The 14,780-nt window shown below is 39.2% G+C and overlaps 2 protein-coding genes and 1 pseudogene across 2 annotated transcripts; 2 read left to right on the top strand and 1 right to left on the bottom strand.

The window, feature by feature from the left end:
* Positions 1 to 36: 36 nt before the first annotated feature.
* LOC148295942 (UDP-glycosyltransferase 71A15 pseudogene) lies at positions 37 to 1,744 on the bottom strand (annotated as a pseudogene).
* A 2,941-nt stretch (positions 1,745 to 4,685) lies between these two features.
* LOC110747584 (wall-associated receptor kinase-like 2) lies at positions 4,686 to 5,183 on the top strand. Its single transcript, XM_088250653.1, has one exon. It carries the CDS (start codon positions 4,686 to 4,688, stop codon positions 5,181 to 5,183), a length of 498 nt encoding a protein of 165 aa, XP_088106779.1.
* A 131-nt stretch (positions 5,184 to 5,314) lies between these two features.
* Positions 5,315 to 7,030, top strand: LOC110770331 (putative wall-associated receptor kinase-like 11). The gene is made up of 3 exons (XM_088249837.1): positions 5,315 to 5,475; positions 5,681 to 5,800; positions 6,237 to 7,030. The coding sequence occupies exons 2-3, from the start codon at positions 5,695 to 5,697 to the stop codon at positions 6,860 to 6,862; spliced, it is 732 nt and encodes a 243-aa protein (XP_088105963.1). The 5' UTR covers positions 5,315 to 5,475; positions 5,681 to 5,694; the 3' UTR covers positions 6,863 to 7,030.
* Positions 7,031 to 14,780: the final 7,750 nt, after the last annotated feature.

Raw genomic sequence — 14,780 nt, 5'->3', positions numbered from 1 at the left:
GAGTAGGTAAATGTGATGAAAAAGACAATTAAGAAATCGGCAAATCCATCGTTTTCATTGTAAATTGCTATAAATAGGATATTGTCATCATGATGTTGACAATATCCTCAGATTTTAAAAAGGGACAAATCAGATAACAGAAAACACTTCCTTAACTACGAGTCTACGATATGTAAAACAAACGGAGAAAATATTTGCTCATCAAATCTCCCATGAAAATGAACAACTGTGGTTTCTATGCATTATCTTGATCTTTAACGAATCTAAACTTAAATCTGGTCAAGAAAACGTCCCAAGGAAGAATATGAAGAACCACCATCCGTCAAAGCTTTCTTGCTCTTTTCACTAATTTCCTTCACCCTCTCCCTTATATCACTGTCCTTCTCCATCACTTGCCTTATCCCTCTCTCTATCTCCTCTGCACTCACCACCACGTCACTGTCCTTCATATAATCTATCTTAATTTCCACAGCCAATCCCAACTCCTTCACCAGCCCAAACGCATTCAGTTGTTGTTCTGCGTACAATGGCCACGTGGCAATCGGCACACCATACCATAGGCTCTCCAGCGTAGAATTCCACCCACAATGAGACACAAACCCTCCGACCGCCGGGTGGGCCAAAATGGCCACTTGTGGAGCCCATCCTATTACCTTCCCTATCCCAGCCGTCCGTTCAAGAAACCCTTCAGGCAAGACTCCCTTGACATCCACATAATCGCTCGGCATCCCCATCTTGCCCTTTGGCGCGGGCTGCCTTAGGGACCACAAGAACCGCTGCCCGCTTTGCTCCAGCGCACACGCTATCTCCTTCACCTGAGCCTCACCAAAGCTTCCCATGCTCCCAAAGCACAGGAACACCACCGAGGAAGGAGGCTGATCGTCAAGCCACTCCAAGATATCAGACTTTTGTATGGACTGGTCCGAGCCAACGTGGCCATCATCACTCTTCAGATTCAACAGGGGCCCCACAGGGTACACCGGTGGGAATTTACCATCAGAAAGAGAACGAAGAGCATGTGGTTCCAACTCCCTGAACGTGTTTATCAAAATACCCTTGGTTTGTCTAAACCCCGCTGCAAAATAGATGAAGGCTGTGGCGCCTTCCTTCTCCCGCGTCACTCCGGGCCAGACTCCAGCAGGCACGGGGTTGATGAAACCCGGGACCATCAAGTCAGAATCCCACCCAGTTATCTCAGCAACGTCCTTCCCCTGCTCATCATGAAGTGACTGGAGGTTGAACCAGAACCCTAGACTCGCTGCGCCGGAGGTGAAGAAGAGGTAGGAAGGAATCTGGAATTCGTCCGCCACGTTGATCATGGGAGTGCAGAACATGTCGACCACAAACCCGGCAAGCTCGGCCTGAGCGGACTCAGCGAGTAACTTTGTGACGGCGTCTTTGACGTGGGTTTTGTGGCCTTGGATGAATGTTTTGATGAAGGAGGTGAAGGCAAGGCCCTGTGTGTCGATGTGGGACTCCGGGAGGTTGACGAAGCTGATGCGGTGTGAGATTGAAGGGTCTGTATTGGTGAAGAGCTTGTCGAAGGGGAGCTTCATGATGAGGATGGTGATGAAGAGCTGGTCATCTCGAGCAACGAGTTGCTTTGCGATCTCCACCGTTGCCCCGACGTGGCCAGCGCCTGGGGCTGGGATGAACACAAGTTGTGCTGGTCTCTTCATTATTTGATTAATTTTGGGAGATGAAGAAATATTAAATATTTGATGAAAAACTCAGCTCATGCAACATCTTTATATATACACAGTCCTATTCTATTATTGAGGGATACTGTGCATATCATGTGCACGTTCACGGTGGCGTTTCTAACATTGCTTTGATTACTTCTTTGTCGATTTTGCTAGGTGACATCATGCCTTTGCTGGCATTTGTTCAGTCAAGATTTTCTTTTATATTAATCTTGTGACTTTGAAAATTTGATGAACTTAATTACTTGGAAACCAAGCCAAAACAAAAGTTTTCATAATCGGTTTTGGTCCGACAAGTCGTCGTGGACTTGGCAGTAGGGAGTGGCGTGCCCCCTCAAATCATTGATATAAGATGAGCTTTTGGTGTCTGATAATTTACCACACAACTTCACAAGACTTATCAACAAGGATGAGGTCAGAATTTAAGTAGAAATTGAATAGGTACAACGTGCAAATTTGTCTGTTCTCAACATGAAGAAGACAATTAGAATGAACCGATCGGCAAATCACTTTCATTGTTAGTTTAAAAGGCTCCAGTTCTCACCATTATTAGTGGAGCCAAGCCAAGGCCACTTCAAGTTTCGGCCCTGCGCCGGATTCTATTCTATAATATAATTGATCAAGATATTGAAGATCTTGAATGTGCACCAAAATAAATATGTCAACCTCTCAGTTCATGTGGAGAAAATTATTAGAATCAAGAACTTTATTAAATTCATCTACTCGTACTGTGACTCGGTGAGTTCGGCCACGGCGGTTTTGACGTGGGTTTTGTGGCTTTCGACGAACTGGTTGCGGAAGGAGTGGGAGCTGAGGTGCTTGTCTAGGTCTGGGACTTTTGGGAGGGTGATGAAGTTGACACGTGGCAATACGGAAGAGGCTTCGAGTTGAAGGGTAGCTTCATGATGAGGACGGTGATGAAAAGTTGGCCGTGGCGGGAAACAAGGAGCTTCATGATGAGGACTGTGATGAAACGTTGGCCGTGTCAGAATGAAATAAGAGAGGTAGGTTTTAGATCTTTTGCTATATTTTGACCACAATTGAATGTTGGAATTAATGCTGTGGGCCAAGGATGGCAATGGTGACGTCAAACCTTTGCTTGCTGGGGAATGCTAGCAACCTTCTCTCTAATCTTCTCTTTTGGACCTTCTCCCTTCTCCACATGACACGTGTCATTCTCTCTACACTTAAAACAATGACATTAATGCATTTAAACAATATATCTTTTATTTCCAAATTTACCCTTATTAGATGTATTAACTTTATAGTTCCTTCAATTTATAACTTAACTTAAACAATTAAATTTAAAAAAATAAACATTAAAAGTTCAATTAAATACATATTTGAAAATAAAAAAGAATTATACTTCCCTAAAAAAAAAAACTTTTTTTGGTTCCAAAAATAAGTTTTACAATAAAACAGTTAAAAATTATGGAATTTTAAAGAAATCACAATTATTATTATTTTTTTATAAAGAAAATGTCTTCTTTTAAAAAAAAAGAGGAAATTCCCCCCCCCCCCCCCTTTTTTTTTTTAACACAAAGGGTTTAGATAGAAAAAAAAAAAAAAAATATGTCCAAACTTGACGTTAAAAAAAAAAGGGCATTTTCTCTTTTTTTTAAAAGCAGATATTTTCTTTAAAAAAAAATTAATAAGATAGTAAGAAAGTTGTGATTTTTTTTTTTTGATAAATTGAATACATTTAATAAAGGTAAACTTGGAAAGCAAAAGTTAGCTTGTATAATAGATTAATGACATTGTTTTAAGTGTAAAGAGAATGACACATGTCAAGCAAAAAATGGAGAAGGTCCAAAGGAGAAAGTTAGAGAGAAGGTTGCTAGCATTCCTCTTGCTTTTGAATTCTTCAAAAAGATTCTTACCTTTATACTTTGCAACCTTTCCCCCTTTTCAATAGTTTTCACTTGCCTCATCCATCCTTTTAATCACTATTAGAAGATTCTTGCTTTTGATCACCGTCGATGAACTCAATCATTATGTAAATGCACTTGGAATACTTTAATTAAAGGTATGAGGTGCTTGTGCTATTAAAACAACGCAATCCCAGTGGCTGGATCAAGTGAAATCGGTTTGGAGTATATTTTTAAAAGCAAATGGGGCTCATATGATGCATTAAGTTTTTAAAAGAGTAAATGATAATGACATTTATGACTAAAAAAATTATTAAAATAACATTTGACATCAAGTTTTTTGATATGTTATTTTTGACATATCTCTTTCAATCTTCAAATTCACGTAGAATTTAATTACTTAGTTGGAGCAACTTTAATTTTCAATTTTTATCATTTCATGTCTATATGACAATTTGACATATCAGTTAGGAGATGCTCTAAGACCACAATAGAAGATTTTAGACTATCGCCTTATGGAACCTGTCTTGGGGCTTCGCTTGTGTTGGTTATACAATAAAAAATAAAATAAAGCTCAAACTCTGTGTTCTTCAAGTGGGTTAAGGAGCAACAAAGAAAAACTATGTTTCGCTTGTTTTGCCCACAATAATGATTGTGGGTACTGAGCATGCACCTGCATCTTTGAACGAGGTGTTGGAAGATTTTAGACTATCACCTTTGGAATCATTGATTTGATTTCACACCATTTTTATGTACTTGAAAACGACAAAATAAGAAGAAACAAAATATATTAAAGAATACTTTTCATTTTTAATTTCTTTATGGCCACAATAATTTACTGAGTATGTACTGCATTTCCTTTTGTGAGTGACTCTAACCCAAGTGAACTTTTTTTTCGTTTTTGTTTTGTTTTTTGGTGGATAGCCTGCAATTCGAACCCACTTTTCTTCGATGGACAGGGGGTCACTGAGTTGCAAAGAAAACTTTTGCTTGATAATCTTTTACTTTTTATTATTCGAGCATAGGAACAATGCAATCGCTAGCAGTTCATATGATGATCTTATTCTTATTGCTTCTGTCGATAAATATATGTACAGCACAAGTGGTTCCTCAGATGGCAAAGTATGGTTGCCAAGAGTATTGCGGACACGTCCTCATCCCATACCCTTTTGGAATTGGATCTAACAAAGATTGCTACTTAGACGACTGGTTTGAAATCGAGTGCAGCAACCAGTCTTCTAAGCCTGTTTTGAAGCGAGCCCAAGTGGAGGTGCTGAATATTTCTACTGGAGGCACGTTTCAGGCTGGTGTAGGCTCGCTTCAGGTGAACAGCCCCGTTACCTTCTTCTGCAACGGAACTGGAAGTAGCCAAGTGGCCAATTTGACCGGCAGCCCTTTCGTCTACTCTCAGGACAAAAACAGATTCACTGCGGTTAGTTGCGGCTTCCTTGCCATGATGGAATCAGCTGAGTTTGTGGTTGGTGGCTGCAGGTCAGTTTGTGATCATCAAAACAGTGCTTCCTCCTGTGATATTGGTATCAGCTGTTGCCGGACTATCATTCCTCCATATCTCACTATGATGGGCGCTTTCATACTATTACGAAAAGAATGATTCTCGCATGGCCAATTGCAACGACTATGCGTTCCTTGTTGACAAGGATTGGTTTGAGAGATCATCTTCTGCTCCTAAAGTCAAGAGTAGAAAGCACCTCTACTTCTTCATTAGCATTATTTGGAAGCTACGTTACAAACTCTTCTTTTGATCCTTATTATTATTATAATTATCAAGGTACACCATACTGCCTTGGCTCCACTGCTTTGGATTACAACAATCGCTCAACGCTTTCGTGTTACTGCCCCAGATGGCTTTGAAGGAAATCCCTATCTTCTTAAAACTTGTCAAGGTACGTATGTAATTAATTATATCTAGCTTCCGTCTCTCTGCATTTTTTTTTTCTTTGCGTTTGTTTTGTTTGTTTTCTTAACCTTTGGAAAGAAGGAGAAAGAACTCCCTTTTTTCTTCTTCTTTTTTTCATATCTAATTTATTGTATTATTGTATTGCTAATTTACCGTTTCTGTTTTTTTTAAATATCTAAATTACATTTCAGATATTGATGAATGCATGAGTATTGGTCATAGTCGATGCGGGGCCCACAGCAAGTGTGTGAACGGTCCTGGTTATTACTTTTGTGAGGACAAAAAGAATACTAAATTGATCGTTATTATAGGTACGTCCTATGTGGTATACGATTTTGGAATTAAACAGAGTTGATTTCTCTTTAAAAAGGAAAAAAAAATTAACTGAGTGTTATCACAGTGTGTGAATGATGTAAATAAGGCATGGTCACCAATTAGTTGACCGGTAACAACCTAAACTCAAAGTTAGTTGCAGCAAAGGCTTGCACTTTGGTTTGGGAAAATTCTACTTACAAATTACAATTATATATTTTTTCTTTTATGGAATAAATACTTCTTCATTCATGGAGTGGGGATAGGGGGATGGAAATAAATAAGTAAATATTATAACTTTATAAATCACAGAGCCCAAAGTTATTGACTAAGTAAATATTATAACTTTATATATCAAGAGGAATTTTAGACATAAACTCTTTTGTATATTGCAATTTGTGATCATTTATCATTTTACTGAGTTATATATTGCAGGTCTTGGTGCGGGTCTCGGACTGTTACTTTTGCTTATCGCTGCGTGGTTGGGATACAGATTCCTAAAGAAACGCCATACCATGAAACGCAGGGAGATGTTCTTCAAGCAAAATGGTGGATTATTATTAGAGAAACAATTGTCGTCAGGTGAAGTTAATGTTGAGAAAATCAAGCTATTCAAATCAAAGGAGTTAGAGAAGTCCACTGACAATTTCAATATTAATAGAATTCTTGGCCAGGGAGGCCAAGTTACAGTTTACAAAGGCATGCTGACTGATGGAAGAATTGTTGCTGTGAAAAAATCTAAAATAGTGGACGAAAGCCAACTTTCAGATTTCATCAATGAGGTTGTCATTCTTTCACAAATCAACCATAGAAATGTCGTTCAACTATTGGGTTGCTGTTTAGAGACGGAGGTTCCCATTTTGGTTTATGAATTTATACCTAATGGAAACCTTTCCCAGTATATCCATGAGCAGAATGACGAGTTTCCACTTACGTGGGAAGTTCGCTTACGAATTGCTATGGAAATTGCAGGGGCTCTTTCCTATTTACATGTTTCAGCTGCCTTGCCCATTTATCACAGAGACATCAAGTCTACCAACATACTCTTGGATGCAAAATAAAGAGCAAAAGTTGCTGACTTCGGAACTTCAAGATCAGTTGCCATTGACCAAACTCACCTCACCACACTTGTACTCGGCACATTTGGTTACTTGGACCCCAAATACTTTCAATCAAGCCAATTTACGGGGAAAAGTGACGGGTATAGTGATCGGTTCATAATTGTATATCATTTTGTACCCTTCTAGCTTATGATTTGGTTATGTTTTTTAGTTAAACTTGTTCTTTTAATCCTTTTTGTGTTTATCTTTCAGTTCATTGAGCTTTAGGTAATAATGATGGCTTTAGAGAGCATAATTCATGCAATTCAAGCATGTTAAGGCCTAATTTGGATGAATGGATGAAGAGCTTAAAGACAAACTCATTTTGGCTACAGCCCCCTGCCAGTCCAGTTCCATAGGTCATATTGCAAGCTTTGTTTCAACAACCTACATAGCTTGAATGAGGCCACATTCTTCATGAAAGTTGTTCCAATTGGTGTGTACTATAACATATCCAAAATTAAACCCCATTGGATAAATCTGGAGTCCGTTACCTAGCAAACACAGAACCATGCTCAGGATGGATCTTATCAGCGCGGAAAATGAGTTAGCAATTTGTTTCGGCCTTAACTTCTTCCTCCGACCTTGGATTGGCCCAAATAACATATGGCTGGAAAGAAGACATTCGGAACTTCAATTTCGAGTGCTTAAAGTCCTAATTTGATTAAGAGAAGCCCAAGTTGTAAGCCCTTGAAGTTGCTGGTCATGCTGACCTCAGCATGTGCTGGTTGGATGCTTGGTCATGGTGAGCTAGGTATGAGCTATCATTTCTGGTTGGAAGCTTGGTCATGGTGACATGAAGATGAGCTAGGGCTGCTGGTGGGATCTATTGGTGAAGTGCATCAACCAATTCAAGATTTTCTAATACAAGTGCATCACCCAATTTAGATTTTCTAATACAAGTGCATCAACCATTTCAGATTTTATAAAACAAGTGTTGTATGCATTAGCCATATTGAATTCAGATTTTCACTTCCCCTAAGCCTATAAATAGGGAAGTTCTCTAAGCTTGTAAACACACCCCAAGGGGGGGAGCTCTCAAACACTTCTCTAGAGCTCCCTTCCCTTCTCTCCCTCAAATTCTCTTAGTTTTGCTTTCTAGTTCTCAATTCTAGCTTTCTTTAATGTTTTCTTAGTTGTAATTTATTTTTCTTGTAATGTACATTCTTTCTTAAGTATTCAAGTTTGATTAGTTTCCAAGTTTCAATTATGGTTTTTGTTCTTATTCATTATGCTTATAAGTTAATATGCTAGTTTGAATGATTGATCACCATTTAGGCTTGCATGTTAGCTATCTTGGTTTGAATTAAGAGTAGACACCATGCTTTAATTCGAATTGAACTATGAATAGGAAGAGTATGTATGGACATTCGACAACAGGGATTAGATACATGCTTGGTTGTTTAAATTGTTCTTCTATGCTTAATGGGTTCCTAATGCTTAATTTTAGGTTAGACAACAAATGATCAAATTAGGGAATTAGGAACACAAGGTTATGACCAAACACCATGGCTTAATCATACTTTAGCTAGAATCAATCCGTTAATCTAATTGAACTTGGGAACTTATTTGCTTGAGTTATTTCTTCCTTGTTTTATTTATTTCCTTTCTTTTTCATTTCTGTTTTGTGTAGGGAAAATGAATTGAATCATTCAATCACCAATCCTCGTGGGATCGACCTCGCACTTACATATGCTATACTACCGAACGGCTCGTGCACTTGCGAGTATCACAAGTTGAGGATGCAGCTTAATCCATTTTGGTGCAGCTGAAATCTACACAACATATAGCTCTGGAGTAGTCCTTGTTGAGCTTCTGACAGGACAAAAACCAATTTCTTTTAGAAGGTCACAAGAAGAAGGCAAAAGTGTAGCTGTTGAGATAGGTTTATTATTCTAGTTTGAAAATGTAGCCGTTGGATAACAGTCCAACTGTGCAGCTAGGATGTAATAGTGTATGCCACGTGTCTCTATCTCATAGGGTAGTGAATGAATGGCTAAGATTTGAATGATGTAAGAGGAATGTTCTATTCCTAACGGTTTTGTCAGAAGGCAATATACGCATGAATTGTTTTGGAGCTGAGCTAGTATCCAGCTAGCTCTTCTTCTTCCCTAAGCTCTCTCTCTCATTTTTCTTTTAGCTATCATTTTCTCATCTAAGAATCAAATACAAGATAATAGTCTATGTATTCTAACATGGCCTCAGAGCCAGGTTTGATCGATTGCACTGGGCGTTTGATTCTGTGAAGAAGCTGCGTTTTGAAGCTAGTGTGTGAAGGTCTGTGTCTAACATGGCTGGATCTGGATCTGGAGGGGAGGTGAGAGCGCCAATCTTCAATGGCGATAATTATGAGTTTTGGAGCATAAAGATGAGAACCATCTTCAGGTCTCATGGATTATGGGATCTGGTTGAAAAAGGATTAGAGTGGTCAGATTCGAAAAGAGCTGATGAATCTGTTGAAAAGAAGAAGGAAAAGGAAGAATCGAAGGGAGCTGGTGAATCTGGTGAGCAGAAGATGAAAAGGGATGTTTCGAGTGGTTCTGAAACAGAGAAGCTGATGAAAGATGCAAAGGCATTGGGGCTGATTCAAGGGGCAGTATCTGATGAGATTTTTCCCCGGATTTCTCATGAAGAAACTTCTAAAGGAGCTTGGGATCTCTTGATGCAGGAATTTCGAGGTGACAAACAAGTAAGAAATGTCAAATTACAAAGTCTGCGTAGGGAGTTTGAGTATACTAGAATGACATATGATGAATCTTTGTCTGCCTACATTACCAAATTGTTTGATGTGATTAACCAAATGCGTAGCCATGGAGAGGTACTGTCTAAAGAAAGAGTGGTACAGAAATTGTTAATTAGCTTGCCATCTGCTTATGACTCTATCTGCTCAGTTATTGAACACTCAAGAGACCTGAATGAAATTGAGGTGCAGGAGGTAGTAGCCTCACTAAAGAGTTTTGAGTTGAGGTTAGATAGACATTCTGAAAACAGAACAGAGAAGGCATTTGCTAGCCTTAGTGTAGATGCTAAACCGGTTAAAACTGGAGATAAGAACAATAAGCAGCATAAGAATTGGAAGTCAAAAGGCAAGAAGTGGGATAACAAGACAAGTGAAGGCACTAAAACTCCCTGCAAGCACTGTGGTAAGTTACACTTTGGTGAGTGTCGATTCAAGGGCAAGCCAAAGTGTTATAACTGTGATAAGTTCGGCCACATTGCAAAAGACTGCTATAGCAAGAAAACAACACAGCAGGTTAACTATGCTACTCAAGTGGAAGCTGCACCAACTATGTTCTATGCTAGCAATGCAATTGGTGCTGGTATAACAAAGGATGAAGAAGTTTGGTATTTGGACAGTGGGTGTAGTAATCACATGACAGGAAAAGAGGATCTGCTGGTGGATATTGACAGAAATGTGACTGCAAAGGTTGAAATGGGAACTGGACAGCGTGTAGAAGTAACTGGCAAAGGCACTCTTGTGGTTGAAACCAAAGTAGGCAAGAGATATATCAAAGAAATAATGCTGGTACCTGGACTGAAAGAGAACTTACTCAGTGTAGGTCAGATGATAGAGCACGGCTACTATTTGGTATTTGGAGATCACAAGGTGGAAATCTACAATGACAGCTCTCATTCAAATCTGGTTGCAAAGGTGCAAATGAGAGGTAATAGAAGTTTTCCCATGAAACTGCAGGCTGAAATGCACTTAGCTTATAGAGCAAGTGTAGATCATTCTACTGAACTTTGGCATAGAAGGTTTGGACATCTCAATATGAGCAGTCTGAAACTATTGAAAGAACAAGATATGGTAGTAGGACTACCAGAAATTAAAGGGATTAAAGAGGTGTGTGAGGGGTGTGTTCTAGGCAAGCAGTGTAGAGAAGCATTTCCATGAAAGGCTACCACTAGACCACTAACTCCACTAGAACTCATTCACAGTGACATCTATGGTCCTATGCAGACAGTTACCAAAGCTGGAAATCAGTTCTTTCTCACTTTCATAGACGATTGCACAAGGATGTGTTGGGTCTATTTCTTAAGGCACAAGGCTGAAGCTCTAAATGTGTTTAAGAAATTCAAAGCCACTGTGGAATTGCAAAGTGGTTATAAACTGAAAAGGTTGAGAAGTGATAGAGGGGGAGAATACACTTCAGTGGAGTTTGACAGTTTCTGTGAAGATGTAGGCATTGAAAGACAGCTTACAACCCCATACACACCACAGCAAAATGGTGCGGCAGAGAGGAAAAATAGAACTATAGTAGAAATGGCCAAGTGTTTGATGTTGGAGAAGAAAATTCCATTTGATTTTTGGGCTGAGGCAGTCAACATATTTGTGTATATCTTGAATAGGTGTCCAACTAAAGCCTTGAGCAAAAAGACACCATTCGAAGCCTATAGTGGAAGGAAACCAGGAGTTAAGCATCTAAAGGTATTTGGCTCACTGTGTTATGCTCATGTACCAAAACAGCAAAGACAGAAACTAGATCTGGCAAGCAAGAGGTGTATCTTCCTGGGGTATGGCAGCTGTGAGAAAGGATACAGGCTGTATAATATTGAAACTGGGAAGGTGATTGTTTCAAGAGATGTAATATTTAGTGAGAATGTGTGTTGGGATTGGAATGCAAAGAAGGAAACTGGTGTGAACATTTAGCTCACTGGAATCCGATAAGAAGAACAAGGAGAAGAAGGGAGTTCTTGTGAATTTGAAGAACAATTGGAAGTGAATGAGGTGCCTAGCTTAAACACTGAAAACAGTGATCAAGAAAGGGTCACAGGTCCACAAGATGTTGATCATACTCCTCTCAAATACAAGAGCATTGCATAAATTTATGAAAAATGCAATATGTGCATTATAGAACCAGAAAGTTTTAAAGAGGCAGCAAAGGATGACTCTTGGAAGAAAGCAATGGAAGATGAAATCACCATGATTGAAAAGAACAATACATGGGAGCTTGTGGATAGACCATTTGATAAACCAATCATTGGAGTCAAATGAGTCTATAAGACTAAACTGAACCTAGATGGATCTGTGCAGAAGAATAAGGCTCGGCTGGTTGCAAAAGGGATATTCTCATAAGCCTGGAATAGACTTCAATGAGACCTTTGCACCAGTGGCTCGGCTTGACACTGTGAGAGCTTTGGTAGCATTGGCTGCACAGAAGAATTGGAAGCTTTTCCAATTAGATGTGAAATCAGCTTTTCTCAATGGAGTACTAAGTGAAGAGGTGTATGTGGATCAACCATCAGGCTTTGTGATACAAGGAAGTGAAGATAAGGTGTATATGCTTAAGAAGGCTTTATATGGTTTGAAGCAAGCTCCAAGAGCTTGGTACGAAGAGATAAATTCCTATTTTACTAGAGCTGGTTTTCATAGGAGCTTAAGTGAAGCTACTTTATACACTAAGAGGTCTACAAGTGGTATTCTTATTGTGTCACTCTATGTAGATGATATTATCTATACAGGGAGCTCAAAGGAGATGATGTTTGAATTGAAGAATGAGATGATGAGACAATATGAGATGACAGATCTTGGTTTGCTTCATCACTTTCTCGGCCTTGGGGTTTTACAAACTGACACTTTCATTTTCTTCTATCAGAAGAAATATGCAAAGACTTTGCTTGACAAGTTTGGACTCAAGGACTGCAAATCTGTTGCAACACCATTGGCAGTGAATGAAAAGTTGTCTAAAGTGGATGGGAGTGACTTAGCATATGAGACATTGTATAGACAAATGGTAGGAAGTTTGCTCTATTTAACTGCAACAAGACCGGACATTATGTTTGCAGCTAGTCTTTTGGCCAGATTCATGCACAATCCTACCAAGAAGCACATGGGAATAGCAAAAAGGGTGCTAAGATATATACAAGGCACTATGAGTTATGGCATTGCTTATGAGAAAGGAAAATGAGCTGTGTTAATTGGCTATGGTGACAGTGATTGGAGTGGAAGTGAAGATGATATGAGAAGCACATCAGGTTATGCATTTAACTTGGGGTCAGGAGTGTTTTCTTGGGCCTCAATTAAGCAGAGCAGTGTGGCTCTCTCCACTGCAGAGGCAGAATACATAAGTGCAGCAGAAGCAACTACACAAGCTGTTTGGCTTAGATTTGTGCTATCAGATTTTGGAGAGGAACAGGTAGAACCAACTCAGTTGCTGTGTGACAACACTTCGGCTATTGCTATATCAAAGAATCTGGTTCATCACCACAAAACCAGACACATCAATCGCAGGTTTCATTTCATTCGAGATGCTCTTCAAAATGGTGAGATCGATTTGCTTTATTGCAAAACTGAAGAACAGGTTGCTGATATATTCACCAAGCCATTAGCAAGGGATCGGTTTGAGTATCTAAGGAAGGCTTTAGGTGTTATCTCAGCACAACACTTAGAAGGGAGTGTTAGTTTATAAGTGCAGCTGCTGAGATAGGTTTATTATTCTAGTTTGAAAATGTAGCCGTTGGATAACAGTCCAACTGTGCAGCTAGGATGTAATAGTGTATGCCACGTGTCTCTATCTCATAGGGTAGTGAATGAATGGCTAAGATTTGAATGATGTAAGAGGAGTGTTCTATTCCTAACGGTTTTGTCAGAAGGCAATATACGCATGAATTGTTTTGGAGCTGAGCTAGTATCCAGCTAGCTCTTCTTCTTCCCTGAGCTCTCTCTCTCATTTTTCTTTTAGCTCTCATTTTCTCATCTAAGAATCAAATACAAGATAATAGTCTATGTATTCTAACAAAAAGTCTTGCCACATACTTCATTACTTCGATGCAGTTAGATCGCCTGTTCGAAATTCTTGATGCTGAAGTTGTAAAAGGAGGGTCTAAAGCAGATATCATATTAGTTGCTAACCTTGCAAGAAGATGTTTGAATTTGAGTGGAAGAAAGCGCCCTACAATGAGAGAGGTCACGGCAGAGCTGGAGGGGATTCAAATGTCAGAAAAAACTTCTAATGGTGGACAAAACTATGAAGAGGTTGAATTTGTTAGGACTGACTCAATTGAGCCTTGGGATGTTGCTTCAAGTTCAACGGGAACACGGCCAAGTTTGGATTGTGGTCCTTCTTCATCATTACATGAAATTCCGCTATTACCTTTCAAGTCATGGTGAACAATAATTAAATATTTCTTAATTGTAATATTGTAATGCATGTTCCATGTATGTTATGTGTTGCTCCTTTTCTGAACTTTTCCGGTCAGAATGTGAGTACAGTTTCAACTTCCAATCCAGAAGGTCATAGGTGAGGTCCGGCTGATTAGCTACACTGACTGATGGCGATTTCAACACAAATCACAAATCACTGGTGTATAAATTCATTTTGACTAGAGCAACATGGTGTTTTCAAAGTGTTAAGAGTTTGAAATTTTTAGTTGGATCAAGAGAAATTGGTTTGGAGAGTATTAGGTCCTTGATAGTGGCAGAGTCAACCACCGTCAATTAATTACAACATATTGCAAATTTTAACTCAATTTAAATACTGTAACTTTGAAAGAGAATAACGTAACAAAATATTAGGCAAATATTTCATGCATGATCTTTCAACCGTTGATACGATACGAGGAACCCGATGATAGAAGACATAATGATTCCCAGACATAATGATTCTCTGGATGCCACTAGTTAACATATAATAGTCACACGAGTGAAGACGTGTCGAAGTGAAAGCCCCTGGGATTATTGAACGTAAATCTGTGCACGAGCCTATGCAAACAGGGTTAAAAGCGGTAGATAGCCTGGTTCATATAGGCCGTGGTCAACGAGAACTTATAATCGGGGACCGACAAACTGGAAAAACAACTATTGCTATCGATACCATATTAAACCAAAAGCAACTGAACTCAAGGGCCACCTCTGAGAAACTAAAATAGCTAACATTCT

Source organism: Prunus avium, chromosome 3 (assembly GCF_965620075.1).
Source record: "Prunus avium chromosome 3, drPruAviu1.hap1.1, whole genome shotgun sequence".
NCBI lineage: Eukaryota > Viridiplantae > Streptophyta > Magnoliopsida > Rosales > Rosaceae > Prunus > Prunus avium.
Note: the sequence above shows the minus strand (reverse complement) of the source record. Positions and strands in the feature narration are given on the sequence as shown.

Excerpts from the sequence above, each read along its gene's own strand:
- LOC110747584 (XM_088250653.1), top strand. The coding sequence starts at position 4,686 with ATGGCAAAGTATGGTTGCCAAGAGTATTGCGGACACGTCCTCATCCCA.
- LOC110770331 (XM_088249837.1), top strand. The coding sequence starts at position 5,695 with ATGAGTATTGGTCATAGTCGATGCGGGGCCCACAGCAAGTGTGTGAAC. Across the intron at positions 5,801-6,236 it reads TAAATTGATCGTTATTATAG|GTCTTGGTGCGGGTCTCGGA; the intron begins GTACGTCCTATG and ends TATATATTGCAG.